Genomic DNA, 26,812 nt, shown 5'->3' with positions numbered 1-26,812 from the left:
ATAAACCGCACCTGTATCCGAAAAAGAATAGTTTATTTTGAAGAAACAACTTCTAACTTGATTCGAAATCCTTGTTACAATCAAACCATCTAAAGAAATAGGTATTTTCCTTTAGATCTTATACATATATATATATTAGACCTAGTACATATTATTATAGAAAAGAGATATATATATCTCTATATAGCTATATATCTCTATATATCTATATATATATATCTATATATCTCTCTATATATCTATATATATCTATATATCTCTCTATATATCTATATATATCTCTATATATCTCTCTATATATCTATATATATCTCTCTCTCTTACTTTTCTTTTTCTTTTTTCTTTCTTTTTTTTTTTTTTTTTGAGACAGGGTTTCACTCTGTCACCAAGGCTGGAGTGCAGTGGCACAATATCAGCTCACTGCAACCTCCACCTCCTGGGTTTAAGCAATTCTCCTGCCTCAACCTCCCGAGTACCTGAGATTACAGGTGCACACCACCACGCCTGGCTAATTTTTTTTTTTTTTTTTTTTTACTTCTTGTAGAGACAAATTTCACCATGTTGCCCAGGCTGGTCTCAAACTACTGAGCTCCAGTGATCCTCCCTCCTCGACCTCCCAAAGTGCTGGGATTACAGGCATGAGTCACCTCACCCAGTCACTTTCCATTTTTTAAAAATGAATAAAAATTAAATACATAGCATTTGCATTTACTGAAAGCATCCAAGTGTTATGTGAGAACTTTTACATTTACACAGAAAAAAACTGTGAATTAATTTGGCAATAGAAGGAAACTTCTGAATTATTACATAATTTGTACTAGCATAAGCTGTTACATCTGTGAGGATGGAAAAAGAACTGCATGAAGGGAATGTTAAGAGAAAAGTGTAATAAAAGTGTCTGTAATTTTGAGTAGAAATGATTTGCCCAAATGAGTCCCTTCCAATTGTACTGGTGTCATTCAAACAACACAGATTGCTTTTCTTTGCCCAAATCCTGGTAGGTTATTTGATTTATACCTTCAGTGAGCAAAACTGTGTTCCTAATATAGGAAAAGATGAAATTTGAAAAGCAAAGGGCCAGAAAACATTTAAATACTATGAATTCTGCAATATGCAGCTCTTTAAAAGAATACATCATAAGTTATACATGGCAATGTATGTTCTTTGATATGTAGCAAAAAGTTAGTTGCAGAATAATATGTATAGCATGTTCTTATTTTTACAAAGAAAAATGTATTGTATGTATGGATGTACACATACATTTGTACTAAGAATTCAGAAGTGTAGAAGGATAAACAACAATAAGTATTGGTTAGTCTGGGAAGTTGGGGGTTTAAAGAGAATATATTATTTTCATATGTGTCTTCTTATAACTTATAAAAAGAGGCACAGGCTTTTATAAAGAATCTGCTAGCATCTTTAATTAAAGTTTTTATTTTGAGATGATGACTGTAGATTTATATTCAGTTGTAAGAAAAATACAGACCTCTCTTTATCAGCTTTTGCCAACAGTACCATTGTGCAAAACTGTAATACAATATCACAACCAGGATATCAACAATGATACAGTCAAGATACAAAAATATTTCCACCACCACAAGGATTTTTCATGTTGCCCTTTTTTTTTTTTTTGAGACGGAGTCTCCCGCTGTGTCACCCAGGCTGGAGTGCAGTGGCGCGATCTCGGCTCACTGCAAGCTCCGCCTCCCAGGTTCACGCCATTCTCCTGCCTCAGCCTCCGAGTAGCTGGGACTACAGGCGCCCGCCACCACGCCCGGCTAGTTTTTTGTATTTTTTTAGTAGAGACGGGGTTTCACCATGTTAGCCAGGATGGTCTCGATCTCCTGACCTCGTGATCCACCCGCCTCGGCCTCCCAAAGTGCTGGGATTACAGGCTTGAGCCACCGCGCCCGGCCTCATGTTGCCCTTTTAAAGCCACACACACTTCCCTCCCACCCCCACCCACCCTTAACTCCCAGCAACCACAAACTTGTTCTCCATTCCTGAAATTTTGTCATTTCAAGAATATTATATAGGCCGGGGGCAGTGGCTCACGCCTGTAATCCCAGCACTTTGGGAGGCCAAGACGGGTAGATCACTTGAGGTCAGGAGTTCAAAACCAGCCTAGCCAACATGGCGAAATCCCGTCTCTACTAAAAATATGAAAATTAGCCGGGCATAGCTGGTGGCGAGTGCCTGTAGTCCCAGATACTCGGGAGGCTGAGGCAGGAAAACCTCTTGAACCCGGGAGGCAGAGGTTGCAACGAGCCGAGACCACACCACTACATCCCAGCCTGGGCAGCAGAGCAAGAATCCATCTCAAAAACATAAAAAGAAAAAGAAAAAACAAAAAAAAGAACATTATATAATGTAATCATAAAGTATCTAACTTTTGGAGATTGGCTTTTATTGCCTCAGCATAATCATCTGCAGATTCATCCATGTTGTTGCAGGTATCAATACTTCATTTCCTTTTCTTCCTAAGTTAGATATCCATTTACCCCTCGAAGGACATCTGAGTTGCTTACAGTTTGGGGTTATTATGAAAAAAGCTGCTAGGAACATTTGTCTCAGACTTTTGTACAAGCATAAATTTTCTATCCTGGACAATAAATGCCCAGGAGTGCAATTGTTAGATCACACAGTAGTAGCATGCTTACTTTTTTAAGAAACTGCCAAACTGTTTTCCAGAGTGGCCATGTCATCTTATATTCCTACCAACAACGTATCAGTAATCGAGCATCTCTGCCTCCTTGTTGGCATCTGATGTTGTCACTTTTTTTTATTATTTTAGGCATTCTGGTAGTTGTGCAGTGACATGTCATTGTGGTTTTAATTTGCATTTTCCTAATGATGAACGATTTTGAACATTTTTTCATGTGCTTATTTGGCATTTGTATATCCTCTTTTGTGAAATATCTGTTCATGTCTTTTGCCTATTTTTTTCTCTTTTTTTTTCCTCAAGACCCAGTCTTACTCTGTTGCCCAGGTGGGAGTGCAATGGCATGATCACAGCGCACTGCAACCTGAAACTCTATGGTTCAAGAGATCCTCCTGCCTCAGCCACGTGAGTAGCTAGGACTACAGGCATGACCCACCACACTGGTGTCCATTTTCTAATTGAACTTTTTACTGTTGAGTTTTGAGAGTTCTTTATAAATTCAAGATACCAGTCCTTTACTGAATGTGTGGTTGCAAATATTTCCTCCCAGTCCACAGCTTGTCTTTTCATCCTCTTAAGAGGGCCTTTTGTAGAGCAACAAAAAATTAATTTGGGTAAAGTCCAATGTCTCAATTTCTCCTTTGGATCATACATTTAGTGTCAAGTCTAAGGACTCTTAGTTGAGATTTAGAAGATTTTCTTCTACGATTTTGTCTGAAAGTTTTACTGTTTCACATTTAAGTCCATGAGACAGATTGAGGTGGGTTTTTTTCTTGTGGTTTTGTTTTATGGTTTTTGGGTTTTTTTCTTTTTTTTGGTTTTGGTTTGTTTTGTTTGTTGTTGTTGTTGTCGTCATCGTTGTTTTGCCTGTGGATGTCTACTAGTTCCAGAACCAGTTGTTGAAATGAAGTTAACTGCTTCTGCACTTTGTCAAATCAGCTAGGCATATCTGTGTGGCTCCACTTCTGTGTCCTCTATTCCACTCTCTCTCCCTCCACCCCAATATCACACAGTCTTGATTACTATACCTAAATAATAAAGCTTGCAATAAAGTACACTGATACCTCCCACTTTTTTCTTTTTCAAAATCTTTTTCAAAATTATTTTAATCATTCTACTTCCTCTGCCTTTTCATTAAATTTTAGAAATCTGTTTTTTTCTATAACTGTAATAAAATTTGCTTGGATCAAATGGCTTTAAATGTAATTTTCTTACCAGTGGATACCATGTTACTTATTTCAGTAAACCAGCCATTATAACATTAGGTGGAAAGTTAGATAATTGATCTGATGCTTTTTCTCTTTCCTAATGTATACATTTAGTGCCATTAATTTTCCCCTCATCATTACTATAGCTGTGGTATACAAATTTTGACATTTTTTTAATGCAGTGCAATTTTTTTTTTTTTTTAATTTCCCTGAGACTTCCTCTTTGACCCATGGATTATTTAGAATTGTATTGTTTAGTTTCCAAGTGTTTGGGGATTTTCCTATCATCATTTTGTTATCAATTTCTAGTTTGACTCCATAGGGTCAGAGAATATATTCTATATAGTTTCAATTCTTTTAGATGTATTGAGGTTCATCTTATGGTCCAAGATATGGTCCATCTTAGTATATGATCCATGAGCAGTTGACAAAAATGTGTATTCTCCCATTGTTGGGTAAAGTATTCTAAAAATGCAGATTAGAGCCTAGTGGCTGATAGGGTCCTTGAGTTCTTCTGTATCCTAAGAGATCTTCTGTCTAGTTTTTCTACCAATTGTTGAAAGAAGGGTGTTATGCGTTTTTAACTAGAATTTTCAATTTGTCTATCTCTCCTTTCAGTTTTTACTTCACATATTTTGTAGCTCTGTTATTTGGTAAATACATGCCTAAAACTGTGATTTGTCTTCCTGGTGTGTTGGTCCTTTTACAATATTATAAAGTCCCCTTTGTCTCTGGTAATTTTTTTTTTTTTAATGGAATTTTGCTCTTGTTGCCAGGGGCTGGAGTGCAATGGCACGATCTCAGCTCACTGCAACCTCCACCTCCTAGGTTAAAGCGATTCTCCTGCCTCGGTCTCCTGAGTAGCGGAGATTACAGGCATGCACCACTACACCCGGCTAATTTTTGTACTTTTAGTAGAGACGGGGTTTCACCATGTTGATCAGGCTGGTCTCAAACTCCTGACTTCAGATGATCTACCCGCCTCAGCCTCCCAAAGTGCTGGGATTACAGGCATGAGCCACTGCACCCGGCCGTCTCTGGTAATTTTCCTTGCTCTGAAGTCTACCTTATCTGGTATTAATATAGCCACTCCTGGTTCCTCCCAACTAATATATGCATAATATATATTTTTCGTACTTTATTTTCAACCTGCCAATATCATAATGGAAAAACATTTCTTGTAGACAATATATCATTGAGTCATATTTTTAAACCACCTGCCAATCTCTGCCTTTAAGTTGGTACATTTAGACCACTTACAGTTAATGATATCTTAGGATTGAAGTCTGTCACTTTATTTTTTTGTTGTTTTCTTTTTGTTCTTTATGCCTTTACCTGACTTCTTTCTACCTTTACCTGCCTTCCTATGGGTAGCAATATTTTTTAGAATTCTATTTTGATGTGTCTATATTGTTTTTTGAGTGAATCGCTTTGTATATCTTTTTTATACCTTTTTAAGTCATTTCTCTAGATAGTACCTTCTCTAGATAGTACCAGTAGCATGGTCTCCTGGAATGGAAATTGTTCCAATTAGAGTGACACATGAAAATCTTACCTCCCTTTATATCCACTTTAACTCCTCTATCTATAATAGTCTTAAATATTTCCTCTATCTACATTTAGAACCGCATCAGACAGCGTTATAATTCTAGCATCAATCATCAAACACAATCTAGAAAACTCAAGAGGAGAAGGAAAGTCTATTGCATGTAGCCATAGATTTGTTTATTATGTTCTTTCTTCCTAGTGATTCCAAGAATCCTTTTTTCTAATCTTTTCTGTTTAGAGAACTTCCTTTAGTCATCCTTCTAGGGTAGAACTGCTGGGAAAAAAAAAATCCTAGTTAACTTCCTCTGAGGATGTCTTGATTTCCCCTTCATTCTTAGGAAATTATGTCAATGGAAATAGAATTCTGGTAGATAGTTCTTTTCTTTCAGCATTTCAAAACGCTGTGTCAATTCCTTCTGACTACAGTAGTTTTCAATGAGAAATCTACTGTCAAATTATTTTCTCCTATTGGTTAACATATTGTTTCTCTCTCACTGCTTTAAATTTTTGTTTCTTTGACTTTAGTTTTCAGAAGTGTTACTATTATGTGTTTTAGTGTGGATTTCTTTGGTTTGGAGTTCACTCAGCATCTTCTTGAATATATGTAGGTTTATGTCTCTTGCCACATTTGGAAAGCTTCTAGTCATTATTTCTTTTTGTACTTTTTCAGTCCTGCCCTCTTTTTCCCCTTCTTCCAGGACTAAGATGACACCAAATTATATCTTTTGTTTTAGTCCCACAGGTCCGTAAGGCTCTCATTTTTTTCCCTTCAGTCTACTGTCTGTTTGCAGCTCAAGTATATTGTATTGTTCTCCAAGTTCACTGATTCTTTCCTCTGTCTTCTCCATTCAGCTAATGAACCCATTTGTTTAGTTTTTATTTCAGTTATTGTACTTTCGAGTACTAAAATTTCTTTGGTTCTTCTTTGAATTTTTTATTTCTTTACTGAGACTTTCTACTTTTCTGCTAAGAATTTCTACTTTTCCATTTGTTTCAAGTACATTCATAATTGCTCACTGAGGTGTTTTGGTGGAGGAACTGTTTAAAATCTTTGTTAGATAATTCCACCATCTCTGTCATCTTGACTTTGGCATCCATTAACTGTCTTTTTTTTCTTTTAAATTGAGATGTTTCTGGATACTGGCATAATGAGTGACTTTCTATTAAAACCTGGACATTTTGGATATTATGAGAGTCTGGATATTACTTAGACTTTCTGTTTCAGCTGGCTTTCTCTGACACTGCTCTAACAGAGGCAGTGCAGGGAGGCACTTCCCCTGTTACTGCCAAGTGGAGGTAGAAGTCTAGGTTCCCGCTCAGCCTCTACTGGCACCAGGGATGGGGGCCTCCTTGTTACTTGATGGTGGGACTAGGAGTTCTGGCTTCCCCCTAGGCCTCTGCTGATCCCATCCTAGTTGGAAAGAATAGGAGTGTCTCATTACTGTTCTCCACATGGCCTCCATTGACACCAGAGGGAAGAGGGAGAGGGTGGCCTCTTTACTTCTGTACTGTATTGAAAGTCTAGACACTCCATTGTCTCCATCCCACTGGGAAGGGGTAGGGGTAGGGGACACTCCATTGTCTCCATCCCACAGCCCATTGATATTGGAAATTGTATTAGGCTGTTCTTGTGTTGCTATAAAGAAATACCTGCTGGCAAGATGGCTGAACAGGAATAGCTGCGGTCTGCAGCTCCCAGCAAGATCAATGCAATAGGCAGGTGATTTCTGCATTGCCAACTGAGGTACACAGCTCATCTCATTGGGACTGGTTAGACAGTGGGTGCGGCCCACAAAGGGTCAGCCAAAGCAGGATGGGGCATCGCCTCACCTAGGAAGTGCAAGAAGTTGGAAAATTCCCTTCCCTAGTCAAGGGAAGCCATGAGGGACTCTGCCATGAAGAATGTTGCACTATAGACCAGATACTACCTTTTTCCCATGGTCTTCGCAACCTGCAGACCAAGAGATTCTCTCGGGTGCCTACACCACCAGGGCCTTGGGTTTCACGCACAAAACCGGGTGGACATTTGGGCAGACATCAAGCTAGCTTCAGGAGTTTTTATTTCATACGCCAGTGGCACCTGGAACACCAGCGAGACAGAATCGTTCACCCCCCTAGAAAGGGGGCTGAAGCCAGGGAGCCAACTGATCTTGCTCACTGGATCTCACCCCCACGGAGCCCAGCAAGCTAAGATCCACTGGCTTAAAATTCTCGCTGCCAGCACAGCAGTCTGAAGTCAACCTGGGACACTCAAGGTTGGTGGGGGAGAGAAGGGGGGGTTGTCCGCCCTTACTAAGGCACTGAGTCTTGAGTATGCAGCTTTCCCCTCAAAGTGTAAACAAAGTCATTTGGAAGTTCGAACTGGGAGGGGCCCACAGCAGCTCCACTATAGCCAGACTGCCTCTCTAGATTCCTCCTCTCTGGGCAGGGCATCTCTGAAAAAAAGGCAGCAGCACCAGTCAGGGGCTTATAGATAAAACTCCCATCTCTCTGGGGCAGAGCACCTGGTGGAAGGGGCGGCTGTGGCCACAGCTTGACAGACTTAAACTTTCCTTCCTGCTGACTCTGAAGAGAGGAGAGCAGCAGATCTCCCAGTACAGCACACCAGCTCTGCCAAGAGACAGACAGCCTCCTCAAGTGGGTCCCTGACCCCTGTGCCTCCTGACTGCGTGACATCTCCAAGCAGGGGTAAACATACATGTCATACAGGAGAGCTCCAGCTGACATCTGGCAGATGCACCTCTGGGACAAAGCTGCCAGAGGAAGGAAAGGCAGCAATCTTTCTGTTCTGCAGCCTCCACTGGTGATACCCAGGCAAACTGGATCTGGAGTGGATCTCCAGCAAACTCCAGCAGACCTGCAGCAGAGAGCCTTGACTGTTTCAAGGGAAACTAACAAACAGAAAAGAATAGCATCAACATCAACCAAAACGATGTCCACACAAAAACCCCATGCAAAGGGCACCAACGTCAAAGATCAAAGGCAGAAAAATCCAAGAAGATGAGGAAAAACCAGCACAAAAAGGCTGAAATTTCAAAAACCAGAATGCCTCTTCTCCTCCAAAGGATCATAATTCCTTGCCATCAAGGGAACAAAACTGGATGGAGAATAATGAGCTTGACCAACTGACAGAAGTAGGCTTCAGAAAGTGGGAACGAACATGTTCTAACCCAAAGTAAGGAAGCTAAGGATATTGAAAAAAGGTTAGAGGAATTCCTAACTAGAACAACCAGTTTAGAGAAGAGCATAAATGACCTGATGAAGCTGAAAAACACAACAAGAGAACTTCATGAAGCATACACAAGTATCAATACCCGAATTGATCAAGTGGAAGAAAGGATATCAGAGATTGAAGATCAACTTAATGAAATAAAGCAACAAGACAAGATTAGAGAAAAAAAGAATGAAAAGGAAAGAACAAAGCCTCCAAGAAATATGGGACTATGTGAAAAGACCAAATCTATGTTTGATTGGTGTACCTGAAAGTGACGGAGAGAATGGAACCAAGTTGGAAAACACTCTTCACGGTATTATCCAGGAGAAATTCCCCAACCTAGCAAGACAGGCCAAAATTCAAATTCAGAAAATCTAGAGAACATCACAAAGATATGCCTTGAGAAGAGCAACCCCAACATACATAATCATCAGGTTCATCAAGGTTGAAATGAAGGGAAAAATGTTAAGGGCAGCCAGAGAGAAAGGTTGGGTTACCCACAAAGGGAAGCCCATCAGACTAATAGTGGATCTCTCAGCAGAAACCCTACAAGCCAGAAGAGAGTGGGGGCCAATATTCAACATTCTTAAGGAAAAGAATTTTCAACCCAGAATTTCATATCCAGCCAAACTAAGCTTCATAAGTGAAGGAGAAATAAAATCCTCTACAGACAAGTAAATGCTGAGAGATTTTGTCACCACCAGGCCTGCCTTACAAGAGCTCCTAAAGGAAGCACTAAATATGGAAAGGAAAAGCCAGTACCAGTCACGGTAAAAACATACCAAATTGTAAAGACCATCAGCACTATGAAGAAACCACATCAATTAACCGGCAAAATAACCATCTAGATCGCAATGACAGGATCAAATTCACACATAACGATATTAACCTTAAATGTAAATGGGCTAAATGCCCCAATTAAAACACACAGAATGGCAAAATGGATAAAGAGTCAAGATCCATCAATATGCTGTATTCAGAAAACCCATTTCATGTGCAAAGACACATATAGGCTCAAAATAAAGGGATGGAGGAATATATACCAAGCAAATGGAAAGAAAAAAAAAAAAAAAGAACCAGGGGTTGCAATCCTAATCTCTGATAAAACAGACTTTAAACCAACAAAGATCAAAAAAGACAAAGAAGGCCATTACATAATGGTAAAGGTATCAATGCAACAAGAAGAGCTAACTATTCTAAATACATAAGCACCCAATACAAGAGCACCCAGATTCATAAAGCAAGTTCTTAGAGACCTACAAAAACACTTAGACGACCACACAATAATAGTGGGAGACTTTAACATGCCACTTTAAATATTAGACACATCAACAAGATTAAAAAATCACCAAGGATATTCAGGACTTGAACTCAGCTCTGGACCAAGCGAACCTAATAGACATCTACAGAACATCACAGTTAAAAGAACTAGAGAAACAAGGGCAAGCAAACTTAAAAGCTAGCAGACGACAAGAAATAACTAAGCTGAGATCAGAACTGAAGGAGGTAGAGACACGAAAAACCCTTCAAAAAAATCAATGAATCCAGGTACAAGTTTTTTGAAAAGATTAACAAACTGAGTCCAGCAGCACATCAAAAAGCTTATCTACCATGATTGAGTTGGCTTCATCCCTGGGATGCAAGGCTGGTTCAACATACTCAAATCAATAAATGTAATCCATCACATAAACAGAACCAACAACAAAAACCACATAATTATTTCAATACATGCAGAAAAGGCCTTCAATAAAATTCAACAGTCCTTCATGCTAAAAGCTCTCTATAAACTAGGTATTGATGAAACGTATCTCAAAATAATAAGAGCTATTTATGACAAGTCCACAGCCAATATCATACTGTATGGGCAAAAACTGGAAGCATTCCCTTTGAAAACTAGCAAAAGACAAGGATGCCTTCTCTCACCGCTCCTCCTCAACATAGTATTGGAAGTTCTGACCAGGGCAATCAGGCAAGAGAAAGAAATAAAAGGTATTCAAATAGGAAGTGAGGAAGTCAAATTGTCTCTGTTTGCAAATGACATGACTGTATATTTAGAAAACCCCATCATCTCAGCCCAAAATCTCCTTAAGTTGACAAGCAATTTCAGCAAAGTATCAGGATACAAAATCAATGTGCAAAAATCACAAGCATTCCTATACACCAATAATAACAAACAGAGAGCCAAATCATGAATGAACTCCCATTCACAAATGCTACAAAGAAAAAAAAATACCTAGGAATACAACTTACAAGGGATGTAAAGGACCGCTTCAAGGAGAACTACACACCACTGCTCAAGTAAATAAGAGAGAACATAAACAAATGGAAAAATATTCCATGCTCATGGATAGGAAGAATCAATATCGTGAAAATGGCCATACTGCCCAAAGTAATTTATAGATTCAATGCTATCCCCATCAAGCTACCATTGACTTTCTTCAAAAAATTAGAAAAAACTACTTTAAATTTCATATGGAACCAAAAAAGAGCCCATATAGCCAAGACAATCCTAAGCAAAAAGAATAAAGCTGGAGGCATCATGCTACCTGACTTCAAACTATACTACAAGGCTACAGTAACCAAAACAGCATGGTACTAGTACCAAAACAGGTATAAAAACCAATGGAACAGAGCAGAGGCCTCAGAAATAACACCACACATCTACAACCATCTGACCTTTGACAAACCTGACAAAAGCAATGGAAAAAGGATTTCCTATTTAATAAATGGGGCTGGGAAAACTGGCTAGCCATATGCAGAAAACTGAAACTGGACTCCTTCCTTACACCTCACACAAAAATTAACTCAAGATGGATTAAAGGCTTAAACATAAAACCAAAAACTATAAAAACTCTAGTAGAAAACCTAGGCAATACCATTCAGGGCATAGGCATTGGCAAAGACTTCATGACTGAAACACCAAAAGCAATGGCAACAAAAGTCAAAATTGACAGTTGGAATCTAATTACACTAAAAAGCTTCTGCACAGCAAAACAAACTATCATCAGAATGAACAGGCAACCTACAGAATCGGAGAAAATTTTTGCAATCTATCCATCTTACAAAGGGCTAATATCCAGAATCCACAAGGAACTTCAATAAATTTACATGAAAAAAACAATCCCATCAGAAAGTGGGTGAAGGATATGAACAGACAGTTCTCAAAAGAAGACATTTATGCGGCCAATAAACATATGAAAAAAAGCTCATCATCACTGGTCATTAGAGAAATGCAAATCAAAACCATGATGAGATACCATCTCAAGTCAGTTAGAAGGACAATCATTAAAATGTCAGGAAACAGGCCAGGCACAGTGGTTCATGCCTTTCATCCCAGCACTTTGGAAGGCCAAGGTGGGCGGATCACCTGAGTTCAAGAGTTCAAGACTAGCCTGATCAACATGGTAAAATCCATCTCTACCAAAAATACAAAGTTAGCCGGGCGTGGTGGCACACGCCTGCAATTCCAGCTACTCGGGGGGCTGAGGCAAGAGAATTGCTTAAACCTGGGAGGTGGAGGTTGCAATGAGCTGAGATCACACCATTGCACTCCAGCCTGGGCAACAAGAGCGAAACTCCATCCCAAAACAAAACAAAGCAAAACAAAAAGTCAGGAATCAACAGATGCTGGAGAGGATGTGGAGAAATAGGAATGCTTTCACACTGTTGGTGGGAGTGTAAATTAGTTCAACCATTGTGGAAGACAGTGTGGCAATTCCTCAAGGATCTAGAACTAGATATACCATTTGACCCAGTGATCCCATTATTGGGTATATACCCAAAAGATTATAAATCCTTCTACTATAAAGACACATGCACATGTATGTTTATTGCAGCACTATTCACAATAGCAAATACTTGGGACCAACCCAAATGCCCATCAGTGATAGACTGGATAAAGAAAATGTGGCACATATACACCATGGAATACTATGCAGCCATAAAAAAAGAATGAGTTCATGTCCTTTGCAGAGACGTGGATGAAACTGGAAACCATCATTCTCAGCAAACTAACACAGGAACAGAAAACCAAACACCACATGTTCTCATAAGTGGGAGTTGAACAATGAGAACACATGGACAAGGGAGAGGGACATCACACACCGGGGCCTGTCGTGGGGTGGGGAGCTGGGGGAGGGATAGCATTAGGAGAAATACCTAATGCAGATGACGGGTTGATGGGTACAGCAAACCACCATGGCACTTATATACTTATGTAACAACCCTGCACATGTATCCCAGAACTTAAAGTATAATAATAAAAATTAAAGATTTAATACAATTTTAAAAAAACAGAGACTTGGTAATTTATAAAGAGGTTTAATTGGCTCATGGTTCTACAGGTTCTACGGGATGCACAGCTCTGGCGTCACCTTCTGGGGAGGCCTCAGGAAGCTAAAAATCATGGTGGAAGGCAAAGCAGGAGCAGGCACTTCACAGGATGAAAGCAGGAGCAAGAGAGAGTGGCGGGGAGGGGCCACACATTTTTAAATGGCCAGATCTTGCAAGAACTCTCTCACTATTGCAAAGAGAGCACCAAGCCATGGGGGATCCCACCATGGCCCAAACACCTCCCACCAGGCCCCATCTGCAGCACTGAGGATTATAATTCGACATAAGATTTGAGTGTGGACAAATATCCAAATTATATCAGAAATACAGGCTCCCCATCCAGGCTTGATGGGTGGGGTGGGAGTGGGGCCACAGGTTTTTCTGCAGTATTTAGCCAGAGTAACACAGTTATTGTCTAAAAACTTTTTGTCTTGCTAGGCTGCCCCTTTCCTGATCTTTTGGCTAAAGAGCAGGCTTTTGTTGCAGCTTTTTCTAGCTGTAACCATTGGCATTCCCACGTATGTTACTAGCTTCTTTAGCTACAAGTCTGGGAGAAATTAGGAAAAAAGAAAAGTCAGAGAATTCACCACCAGGTCATTCCTTGTGTCCCAAAGTCCCTAGATGTGCTGTCTTCTGCTATTTATGTTTTGCAGTCTTCTGATATTTGTTTTATATACCATGTTCAGGGTTTATAGTTAGTTTTACTAAGCAGGAAGAATAGAGAAAAAGGATATCTATTTCATCTTCCCTGAGGCAAACATAAGCATAAGTTTTATGACATAACTTTTTTGTAGACTGTATATTATTTGCTTATAGGAGACTTGGACTATGAATTCTCTCTTATCTAGGTCACGTTAAGCCATTTTCCTTTTGAGCTGTATGATCAGAAACAACTATGCATGACAGAAGCAAGGACCACCTGGATACTTCATCCTCCAATTAACATCTAGAAAGTGGTCTGTGAATCCCAGCCTCGTGTAATTCAAATATATCTTTGTGACTGATACTATTGAATGTCTTAGCAAAACAAGCAAACATTCATAACATTTCTACTTCTCCTGCCAAGGTATATGCATACTGTTTAGGTCAGTGTTTCTCAATTGGATAAAAGAGGTTGGCACGATTTTGCTCCCGCCTCAAGGGCTCATCTGGCAACATCTGGAGACATTTTTTATTGTTATGACTTGGGAGATGCTGCTAGTATCTAGTGTGCAGAAGCCATGGATCCCTTGAAACATCCTACAATTCACGGGACAGCCACCCTTAATGAAAAATTAAGTGGCCCAAAATGCCAAGAGTGCCAATGTTGAGAAATCCTGGTTTAGATGTCTGACATTTGACAGCTAAGTTTAACCCTCCGTATTCTTTGCAACTCCAGGCCCACGTAACTATGGACCTCTAAGTGCTGCATGTGGAATGTCCTTTAACAAGTTCTCAACAAAGACAGTCCAGCCTGCCAAGATCATCTTACCTCTCAGCTTCCCTCTAGGGATTGCTATGTGGCTGCAAGTTATGATTTCTAAAGGGAAGAATCATGTTCCTTGTTTTTCCTGGAAAGAACATCATTAACATAAGCCCCAAACATTTAAAACAAACATTCTTATTCTAATCTTAAGAATTTTTTCAAATCATAATTTGGATACCACTTTTACACTTGCATACTTACATTTTTTTTTTTTTTTTTTTTTTTTACAAAGTCTCGCTGTTGTGTCCCAGGCTGGAGTGCAATGGCATGATCTTGGCTCACTGCAACCTCCACCTCCCAGGTTCATGGGATTCTCCTGCCTCAGCCTCCCAAGTAGCTGGGATTACAGGTGCCTGCCACCACGCCCAGCTAATTTTTTCATTTTTAGTAGAGATGGGGTTTCACCATGTTGGCCAGGCTGGTCTTGAACTCTTGACCTCAGGTGATCCACCCGCCTCAGCCTCCCAAAGTGCTGGGATTATAGGCGTAAGCCACCACGCCGGGCCCATACTTGCATTCTTATTACTGTCTCTCACCTACCACCCACTGCCATTGCAACAAATTTCCCATTGTACATTTTTCACCCTAATAAAACTTCTGAAGCCACTTTTACTTTAAGAAATGCAAGTTCTATCTTCTGGAATTGTTGTGGGGTGGGGGTGTCAAAATTTTAAAAGCCAAGAACAAAATCCAGGCTGCACTCAAAAAATCAAGATAATGAGAGGCAGGGATGGGACTGAGATACCTGATACTGTCCAAGATATACTTTATTCTAATGCTCCATGATCCATGCCATGCTCCTACATAAAACAATATGTAGGATAAATGCCATAAAAAGAATACACAAGGGGGGCCAGGCACAGTGGCTCACACCTGTAATCCCAGCACTTTGGGAGGCCGAGGTGGGCAGATCACAAGGTCAGGAGATCGAGACCATCCTGGCTAACACAGTGAAACCCTGTCTCTACTAAAAATACAAAAAAATTAGCCAGCCGTAGCGGCAGGTGCCTGCAGTCCCAGCGTCTCGGGAGGCTGAGGCAGGAGAATGGTGTGAACCCGGGAGGTGGAGGTTGCAGTGAGCGGAGACCATGTCACTTCACTCCAGCCTGGGCGACAGAGCACAACTTTGTCAAAAAAAAAAAAAAAAAAAGAATACACAAGAGGAATTAACACTTCTGGTAGAAGAGCCAAATACACTGCAGTGTTCATTATTCATTTAATAGTCTCTCTTCATATAACCCTAAGTCCATTTGAGCCCGCCAAAATACAATCTTTCTTATGGGACACTGCTCTGAGGTATAACTTTCCTCAACTGTACGGGACCTCTGGGCCAGTTTCTAATACCATCCCCTCTTCATGTCAAGTACCTTAACTACGTCATAGAGCATGGGGCCTATGTCAGAAGAAGGGGCGCCGAGGCCTCTCTTCTCTTTGCTAAGGCTCTTCATTGGGCATCCCTGATTTCTTATTAGATTCACGGAAAATCTAACTAGAAATACCCATTTTTAAATGGCCTGAGCAGTCACCCTGATCTTGTTCAGTAACAATGGGGAGGTGTGAGTCTCAACTCAGAACATTTGTCATACTCTGCCCACAAACATTAGGCCAAAGGCAACACCAGAGACTCTTGCTCATACCTGTTTTTGCTTCCCTTTATGGTCACATTCCTTAAATCACAGCCAAGAGTGCATTCTGGGGCTGAAACAATTTTAAAGACATAATGCAGTAGCAGTATTCTGTGTACTAATAAGATATTTGTAGCTGCAGCCAAGAACAGTAATAGAATCTTCTTGCTTCTGTCATTCTCAAAAAAGACTGTCTCCTTTCTTTCTTTCTTTCTTTCTTTCTTTCTTTCTTTCTTTCTTTCGTTTGGGGGTCAAGTTCCCTTGTTACTACTTTTGCTGTCAATGTCCCTGCCACAGCAAAGTCTGTATAATGGACAACATACCTTAAACTTAAATATGACCCTATCTAGCTTAGCTTCCTACCCAGGACAAGTCATAATGAATCAGTGGGCTGTCCTGGGCATGGTTCCAGCTCAGTGTCTCGGATGAGACTGCCTGGGGTGGAATCCCAGCTCTGCCATGCATTAGCTCCAGAACACTGTGCCAATCTTTTTTAACTTCACTAAAGCTAGAAGGCCTCCATGTCAGACAGGACTTTTATTAGTATCTATTGACCTGATAGGGTTGTCATGGGGACAAAAATGCATGTATAGTGTGTCCCATAGAGTTTGGCACACAAGACGCACTTACAAATCTCTATGATTGGGAAGACCTAGAAAATATTTTTTAAAATGTTTCAAGAGAATGATTTTCACTGAAAGTACAGAATTCTTATAAATTGTAATATGCTGATCTTCTTAGAATATAAATGCACTTTTACTTTAATTTACTACTGCTAATATTAAACTGTAACAGAAAAAAAGAGTTTTTTACATAAAATGCCTGTTCCTTTAATACTAAATAATCACAAAACCTTTGAAGGGTAAGGCTACTAGTGACGTATTACTGAAGTCTTCAGCTAATGTTCTCTGAATCAGTTTTTGGGATCATCGCTCAGTTTCCTTCGCTTTGAAAAGAGGATACACTCCCTAGACAGAAAATTCAAAAATTCAAATGGAAAATTCAAAAAAAATGCAAAGAAGTTGAATAACGCCCCAGTGTTTTTGTGTTATAATACATGACACCCTGTGCACCGAAATAGCATCCATAATAAACTGCGCTTACATATGTAATGCACCCCAAATTGCATTTGGGAGAAACATTACTCTGGTTTTGGTTCACCTACTTCCATTCTAATATCGTAGTTCTGGCCAAGGATGCTCCGTATGAGCTCTTTGATGGTCTGGTCGGAGGCCAGCTGGGCCTCGGACTGCAGCGAGGCGATGATCTCTTCGATGGACGTGGGGATCACGCGGGCGGGCAGCAGCGCCTGCCAGGCGCCCTCCCGCGCGTCGCTGGGCGGCAAGCTCTCCTGTTCTCCCTGGGCTCCTAACCCCGCCGCTTCCCGCGCCTCGCGGGCCCGGCTCTCGCTCATGAAGTGGGTGCGGATCCTCACTTTCCTCCGCCCGCTGCTGACATTCGTGTAACCGTCCTCTGTGGAGATGGAGCTGCCCTTCCTCTCTTTGGCCATGCAGGGCCCTGAGAGAGGAGCTACCTCCTGGCTCTCCTCGCGCCCCCTGCCCAGGTCAAGGACCGGCCTGGGGGCCGCGTGCCGCGAGCTCCCCAATACCCTGCACGCTCTGCGCTTCACGGGCGGCTCGGGCGGTGGCAGCAGGACCACGGGTCTGGCCGTGCCGAACCCCGAGGCGATGACTGGCGGCTTTTTCAGGGTCTGATGCCGTAGGAACGCGGAGCTCCGCAAGTAAAAGTCCCGGGGGCGAAACGACAAGGTCTTGCCTGGAGCCGCCGCCTCACCCAGGCCCGAGGGCCGCGGCGCGCCTCCGAGCACCTCCTGCAGGAGGGCGGCCGCGGACATTGCAGGGCCTTTAGCCGAAGGGGACCCTCTCGACGTCCGGGCTGCGGCGCAGGAAACGCGCTCCGGGCGGGCCGCGCCGGGGGCATAGAGGCTGTGGACTGGCCTTTCATCTACAGCCGGCTTGGAGGCCAACTTCTGCTTGAATCGGAGAAAATCCTTTTTAGTTTCCTGCCGAACCTTCTCAAGCTCTTTAAACATATAGGATTCCTCTTTGTATTTCAGGCCAAAGTGCCTCGGGATCGTGGACATCTTGATAAATTTGACCTGTAAAGTAAGCCCCAAAACAATCATATGTGTGGTGTGCGTATATACATAAATACAAAACAAAACTGGAATAAAATTCCAGCTCAGCAAATCTTCTCATAATAGAACCTCACTGTGCTCCCTGAGGCTCAAGTGGGTAATATTATCATGTAATTTTATGTCCACCTATTGGCCATTTCACAAGAACCATGAAAAACCTCTAAAGCAGTCATTTTTTTCGGTGGAAGTTTCCCAAACCTCTATTCTCTGTTGGATTTCTTTTAACATTTCTTTAAACTCTAATGTAATGTTTCACTTCCAGGCAAGTAGTATAGTACTAAGCATAGCTTAGAAAATCCCCAGGACCCCTGCTACAACAGAATGAAGGCCACAAACTGTGGCCTGAGGCCTGGATCATTCAGCCCGTATTGTTCAGAGTATTTCAACAATTTTTTCTTTTTTTGAGACAAGATCTCGTTCTGTTGCCCAAGTGGCTGGAGAGCAATGGCATGATCATGGCTTAGTGCACTCTCGGCCTCCTGGGCTCAAGCGATCCTCCCACCTCAGCCTCCTGAGTAGCTGCGATCAAATGTGGTACACCACATCCAGCTAATACTTTGTTTGTAGAGATTCCGTCTCTTTGTGTTTCCCAGGCTGGTCTCTAACTCCTGGGGTCACGCCATCCTCCCACCTCAGCCTTCCAAAGTGTTGAAATTACAGGCGTGAGCAACCATGTCTGGCTTACTTCCACAATCTTAATTCGTGGCCAACTATTTTAAATTGGAAGATTTTCATATACCAATTCAGATTTGCAGTTTCTCAGAAAAAAAGAAAAATGAAGGGTCTGTCAGTGCAAGGGCCAAATCCCAGCTCCTGTGGCTAGACAGCTGTTTCCCCTTCCCTCTCCAACTGGTCCGAGGTGTCCCCTTCCTTACCCAGCTCACTCCCTCAAAGTGTCATCTAAGCCACAGCAGCATGTAGGAAGGGAATGCCAGAAACCTCAGGATGGGCTGCAACTAGATTATGAGGCCTTCAGTGCCACTCTCTGTACTTTTTCTGTGAGCTACTGGAAACCACTCTAAATTTTTAGCAGAAAAGTAACGATATATTAAGTAGAAAACGGAATAAAGCCTGGAAGGACAAGTAAGAATGTGGTAGCTGGAGCCTGAGTCTGGCCTTGATAATGAAGCAGAGTAAAAATAGAGACAAAGCTAGGTAAAACTGACAGGACCTGGCCAATGATTAGGAATAAATGGGAGCAATGAAAACTCCTTCAAAAAATAGGGACTTTGAGTCAGCCTAATGAAGTCTTAGTCAAAATAAAACTTCTGTTATTCACTGAACTGTACACTTGAAAATGTTTAAGAGGACAAATTTTGTTATGTGTATTTTAACTACAATTTTTAAAAATTCTGTTATTCAGCAGGGCCAGCTAGCTATGATCATAAGTACATTTTGAGATCTTAAAAGATCATTACTCAAAGCCAGGCTAGCAGTAAATATAAATAGGGGACCAATGGCAGGTTCTGTGGCATACTTACCTGTGTGAGGTGGCAGGGGCAAGAGCAATCAGAGAGTTAGAAAAATGAAGAGGACAGTGTTCCACAGAACACACCAAGAGGAGCATTTCAAGAAATCAGGGTAAAACAATGAAAGTAAAACAAAATACAATGAACTAGAAGAATAATAAGTCTTTAGAGAACACTCAAGGTCAAGTTTCTTTGAAAATAAATAAAACAGTAAGGCAGAAACACCTCTGGAATGTCATCATTATTTCCAGATATGATTATCTACTGAAAACACCGACACTAGAACTCTAATAGGATTCTGCAAGGCATTTGAATTTAAAATATATATAATATATATTTAATGTATAGTATTATTAATTTATATATAAATATATAATATAATATATAATATATAATTTATATATTATATATCATAATATATAATATATAAATTATATATAATATATTTTAAATATATATTATATGTAATATATAATATATATTAGCTGGTTATTTTGCTCGCTAGTTGATGCAGTTTCTTCCTAGCATCAATGGACTTTACATTTTGACATGTTTTTGCAATGGCTGGTACCTGTTGTTCCTTTCCATGTTCAGTGCTTCCTTCAAAATCTCTTGTAGGGCAGGCCTGGTGGTGACAAAATCTCTAAGCATTTGCTTGTCTGTAAATAATTTTATTTCTCCTTCGCTATAAAACTTAGTTTGGCTGGATACAAAATTCTGGGTTGAAAATTCTTTTCTTTAAGAATGTTGAATATTGGCCCCCACTCTCTTCTGGCTTGGAGAGTTTCTGCCAAGAGATCTGCTGTTAGTCTCATGGGTTTCCCTTTGTGTGTAACCTGACCTTTCTCTCTGGCTGCCCTTAACATTTTTTCCTTGGTTTCAACTTTGGTGAATCTGACAATTATGTGTCCTTGGAGTTGCTCTTCTCAAAGAGTATCTTTGTGGCATTCTCTGTATTTCCTCAATTTGAATGTTAGCCTGCCTTACTAGGTTGGGGAAGTTCTCCTGGATGATACCCTAGAGAACTTCCATCCTTATATCTTTATATTATATATAATATATATTATATATTTTAAATTCAAATCCCTTGCAGAATATAGTTATATATAATTTATATATAATATATTATTTATATATAATAATTTTATTATATATTTATATATTATATAGTTAATATATTATAATTAATATATTTATATATTATAATTTATATATTTATATATAATTTATATATTTATATATTTTATATATTATATTAGATATTATATATTTATATATAATTTTTATATATTAGATATTATATATTTATATATAATTTTTATATATTAGATATTATATATTTATATATAATTTTATATATAACATATTATATATAATTTATATGTATTTACATATAATATATATTATATATAATTTACATATATTATATATTATATATTTTTTATATAATATATTACATATAATTTATACTATATTATATTATATATAATTTATATTATATATTATATATAATTTATGTATTATATATTAGATATAATTTACATATTTATATAATACCTTATATATAATATATATTTTATATATATCCCCCAATAATTTCTTTATACCAAAATGGTCTCATCAAAAACATAATGGACTTTAGCCTGGGCAACAGATGTAAAACAATGTTTTTACTATAATGGTAAAATTTCATTTGTAATATTTTTAAAGTAAGTATCTGGGCATAAACCTAACAAAAACATGTACTGAAACTACATGATTAAAATTTTTAAATTTTACTGAAGGATATTGAAGAAAGATTCAACTAAATAGGAAGTTAATGTTCCTTGATGGAAAGACCAAATATTTTAATTATATCAGGCCTTACCAAAATACTGTATTGGTTTCATGCCAATGCAAAACTCTGAAAATGATATTTTGAACTTTGAAAGGTAATTCTGGATTCATTTGAAATAATAAACAGGCTGGATTAGCCAAAAAAAAAGAAAGGAAAACAGAGATGAGGCAGCACTTCTTGCTCAATGAAGAGCAACCAGATAAAAGGTTTACAGATACAATAATTAGAATTGAAAACCTCCTGCTAAAATCAATAGCTACACTGAGAAAGTGAGAAAAAGGATGAAATATAATATTAGTTATATTATAAAGGCAGCATTAAATTGATGATAAAAGAATTTTTCAATAAATTGTGCTGAGACTACTACACAGCTATTTGGTGCAATTTTTTGGTGTATTTCATGACAGGTACCCAAATAAATCCATATGGACTTAAAACTCAAATGTGGAAAACATATTTTTATTTTACCTTGCATTTTTATCACTTATCTACATTTCTTAGTTGGACTCATATCAATTCATGAAATAATTATCTTTACAATTGTAATTATTCATTTATCATGATGTTTGATAGTACGAAGAAAATCTCCTGTTTATTCTCCAAATATAGTCTTATTGCTTTTAATTGAAGACCTCGCTACATGAAGAGCTCATCATATCTGGGAATCAATAGGCTTTCTTTCTTTACCTAGCTCCACCACTGACTAGACCTTGGACAATTCAATTCTATCCATACGAAGGGTTCATGTTAAATAGTGAAAATTATCTGTTGCCAGTTTTCCAGACCATAGGATATGAACAATAGAAATTATTTCTACAGCCCTTAAGAAAGTTTCCCTACTTTAAAAAATGCTGTATAATCGCACCCCCCCCACCCCCAGTATTTTGACTGTTATTGTTTGCACAGGTGGCAATATGTTCATATCAACACTATCTGCATTTCTTCCTGCAAAAGGTTGAAAGGTAGGAACTGGAACAGAGTACAGACCAGAAGTACATTAGTACCTGATGAGAATCTGACTTGACTCTCCCACTCACACTTCCCTTTTATTTCTTAGTTCCTGCTTTCTCACTTCTCCCAGGCCTTTTGTTTGCTATTGAAGTTTAACAACTGTTCATTGTTTAACACTTCTTAGTACATTCCCATGAGTTCTTAACAGGAAAGTTGCTCTTTCTATCTAAAATTAAACCAACAGGAAATAGAACTTCTAAATTCAACAGGAACTTCTATTGTGCATTCAAGATGAGTGGTATACCAGTGCTTCATGGGCCAGTCCATCAAAGCTAAGTGCCTTTATTCCCCTACCCACTCCTACAACACAAAATACATAAAATGACTTTTAAACATTCATTCTCGTGAGAAAATAGCATGTTCTCTTTTTCAAAGGAGCAATTTACTAAGAGAAACTAGTTCTAGCTTGGAGATACCAAGGGAAAAACAATGTAGTTGTCTCTGAAGGAGAAAGTATTCATCTACATGATGTGTCAAATAGGCAGCTCACAAACCAGGCTGATTATGTTTACCCTACCCTTTAAAATGGGACAGAATGCTCTTAAAAATCTGTCTATGCCTTTTCCTTTCTCTTCTGCCAGGAGGTTCAAGGCCTGAGCAGTGAAGTAGTCAGAAGCGTCAAGAGCCAGCCTTTTCTTCTCTCTCACAAGGCCAGGTCAGCCATCAGAAGAAAGTTCTCCAGCCAAAAATGGCTAAAGACTCAGGCAGGGCTGCCCACTTGAATTCTCTAGACCATTGCAGGTTGCTCTCTGGTTCTTGCAGTTGTGTCTATTTCTCCTATCGGAACAGAAAATCCAAAACTTTGCTCTAGACTATAACTAAAGTCGAAATAAATGGAGCAGATTACCACATGACTTGGTTCCAAGCTACACAAACCCACGTCACAAAGGGAAAGCAGTCTGCATATGTTAGGCCTAACTCATCAGAGTATTACATTAGGAATGGGCCCAAAAGTAATATGGATTACCTGACCTTGACCTCTTCCTATATGTAGTCAGGGGACCACACTGAGAAGGATAACATATTAAGAACAAGATTTGGGTTTTCCTAGGTCCATAATCAAATATCATCTCAATTGACATACTTCCTAAACTTCAGGCCAATGTCAATTTCCAATGCACAGTACTAAAGTTCCAAAACAAACTTCTTAGCCCAAGGACAATCTATCTCATTTAGTGAAATCTTCAGCCTTGCAAGGAAAACAAAAATATTCTGAAAACAATACTTGCTTTTGAAATATCAGTGGGAGAAATGAGATCTGTTTGTGCCCTCATTGTCATTTACAAAAAAAAAGCCTCAAAAGAAATATATAAACATATTAATAATTTTGCTAAAAGAATGGGAAACCAGTGATTTATTTCTATTTTTCTGCACTTTCTATATTTGTTTTGCTGCCTTTAATCCTGTTAATATCAATAATAGTAAAAACCACTTACATGTGCTCATTTACAAGGATATAGAAAATAGAGAAAATGCTATTTTTCAGACTCAGAAGAGGTTTCTCTCTAAGCTATTCAAAAGCTCACAGAAATTTCAATAACTATAAAACCTCAGCCCTTTATAACAGTCATCTAGAATATGCCTATATCCCTTGTGAATGTATACTTACATTCAAAAATACATACATATATAAATACATAACAGCTAATGAAACAACAAAATACTACCCTGCCTTTTTCTTCTCCCCATTTTCTATCTTCCCTTCTTGGACTCCCTTTAATTGCTTAAAAAGCCAAAATTTAAAAATAAAATGTGGCCAGGTGCAGTGGCTCATCTTGTAATCCCAGCTCTTTGGGAGGCCAAGAAGGGAGAATCACTTGAGCCCAGGAGTTCAAGACCAAATAAGGCAACATAGGGAGACCCCATCTCTACAAAAAATAAAAGATTAACCAGGCATGGTGGCACATGCCTCTCGTCCCAGCTAGACAGAAGGCTGAGGTAGAAGGATTGCTTGAGCCCAGGAGGTCAAGGCTGCAGTGAGCCATCATTGTGGCACTACACTCCAGCCTGGGTGACAAAGACTGTCTTAAATAAAAATTTTTAAAGAATAAATAAAAATAAAATGATATGTGTGTGTGTGTTTAATGGTCATCGTACTTCTGACATGTTAAAATATTGCCTGCTCTCAGTTTCAAATGCAATTTGTTGAAGAGCCATAGATGCATCTCTTTTTTTTTTTTTTTTTTTTTTTTTTTTTTTTTTGAGATGGAGTATCACTCTGTCGCCCAGGCTGGAGTGCAGTGTTGAGATGGAGTATCACTCCGTCGCCCAGGCTGGAGTGCAGTGGCGCGATCTCGGCTCACTACAAGCTCTGCCTCCTGGGTTCACGCCACTCTCCTATCTCAGCCTCCTGAGTATCTGGGACTACAGGGAGCCGCCACCATGCCTGGCTAATTCACACATGCATCTTTACAGACCAATTCCTCACAACAACATATAAAGTCTGGACAAAATATTTTTTTATTGACCTAAGAATTCTTCAGAGTAAATAAAACAGGAAGATTGTGGAGGAAAGTCAACATTTGTGTAAACTGGCCTGGAGAGAAGTTTCTGGTTTATTGTGGTTTTTCTTCAAACACAGTCCATAACTGCAGAATGGCATAGTGCAAGTGTCAAAAACATTGATAGAAAGCCCTTCATTATTCTAGCCATAAGAATCAGGGAAAGGAGCCCAGACAACAAACATCACTGAGAACTGAGAGAGAAATTCTGGAGGGAATAGACCCAGAGAAGATAATCCCCAAATTCTTCTAAACCCCATATATCTCCGACTGACCTTTGATTCATGTATATGCAAGACAAACTCAAAGTAGCACAGCAAAGGCTTAAAGAGCTGAACTGAACCACCAACCGCAGAGTAAGACAGGTCTTACAGTGAGTTTAACTGACTGGTGAAATGCCTGCTAAATGGGAAACAACAACATTCTTCAGAAAGGATATGACAGAACCTAGACTCTACATGACAAAACATTCACAATGTCCAGGATATAGTCCAAAAATACTTGGCATGAAAAGACTTGGGAAAATTGACTCATTCTCAGAGGTAAAGATAATAAACAGATCCCAGTCCAGAAATTACTCAGGTGTTGAGATTATTAGAAAACGACTTAAATTAAAGCAACTCTCATAACTATGCCCAATCAAGTAAAGGAAAATATGCTAGAGATTAATAAAAAGAAAAAGAAAATTGAACAGATCCCATTCTAGAAATGACTCAGATGTTGAGATTATTAGAAAAGGACATTAAAGCAACCATTATAACTATGCTCAATGAAGTAAAGGAAAATATGCTAGAGATTAATAAAAAGAAAATCTTGGCAGAGAAATTAAAAAAATAAAAATAGAAATTTTATACCTGAAAATATATTTTCAAAAAAATTGATTAGGAAAATGGAGATATCAGAGAAAAGAGTAACTGAGTTTAAAGATAAATGCACAGAAATTATCCATTATAAGAAAAGAGAAAAAAGAAAGCCTGAGATACCTGTAAGGATAATACCAAAAAGCACTAACATTCAGATAATTAGTATCCCAAGGAAAAAGGAGAATGATTGCTCCACTGCACTCTAGCATCCTGAGTGACAAAGAGAGAATCTGTTTCAAAAAATAAAAAATAATTATGTTTGAGAACTTCCTAAATTTGAAGAAAGACAAATTTATAAATTCAAGAAGCTCAGTGAAACTCAACCAGAATAAATGTAAAGAAAATCATATGTAAAGTGATAAAAAACAAATTCAAAGATAAAATTCAAAAGCAGACAGAGAGAAACAACACGCTATTGACAGGAAAACAATAATTCAAAGACCATGGACTTCTCATCAGACACCCCTAAGAACAGAAGACAGGGAAACAGGATTTGTAACATGCTAAAAGATTTTTTTTAACTGTCAACCCAGAGCAGGTGCAGTGGCTCATGCCTGTAATCCCAGCACTTTGGGAGGCCCAGGCAGGCAGATCTCTTGAGGTCAGGAGTTTGAGACAAGCCTGGCCAACATGGTGAAACTCCGTCTCTACTAAAAATACAAATATTAGCTGGGCACAGTGCTGGGCACCTGTAATCCCAGTTGCTTGGGAGGCTGAAGCAAGAACACCTCTTGAACCCAGGAGGCAAAGGCTGCAGTGAGTCAAGATTGTGCCACTGTACTCCAGCCTGGGCAACACAGCAAGACTCTGTCTCAATAAATAAATAAATAAATTGATTAATTTAAACTGTCAACCAAGTATTCTATATCTAGCATGCATATTCTTTTTTATTTTTTTTTTTTTATTTTTTTTTTTTTTT

The 26,812-nt window shown here is 39.1% G+C and overlaps 1 protein-coding gene across 1 annotated transcript in view; it reads right to left on the bottom strand.

The window, feature by feature from the left end:
- The window catches only part of TTC6 (tetratricopeptide repeat domain 6), a 226,017-nt gene that overhangs the window by 179,084 nt on the left and 20,121 nt on the right, over nt 1–26,812 (bottom strand). The window contains exon 3 of the mRNA XM_025392893.1: nt 17,220–18,173. Coding sequence (XP_025248678.1) covers nt 17,220–18,173 — 954 coding nt within the window. The remainder of the gene's footprint in view (nt 1–17,219; nt 18,174–26,812) is intronic.

The sequence above is a fragment of the Theropithecus gelada genome, chromosome 7b (assembly GCF_003255815.1).
Source record: "Theropithecus gelada isolate Dixy chromosome 7b, Tgel_1.0, whole genome shotgun sequence".
NCBI lineage: Eukaryota > Metazoa > Chordata > Mammalia > Primates > Cercopithecidae > Theropithecus > Theropithecus gelada.
This window is presented reverse-complemented; position numbering and strand designations above follow the sequence as displayed.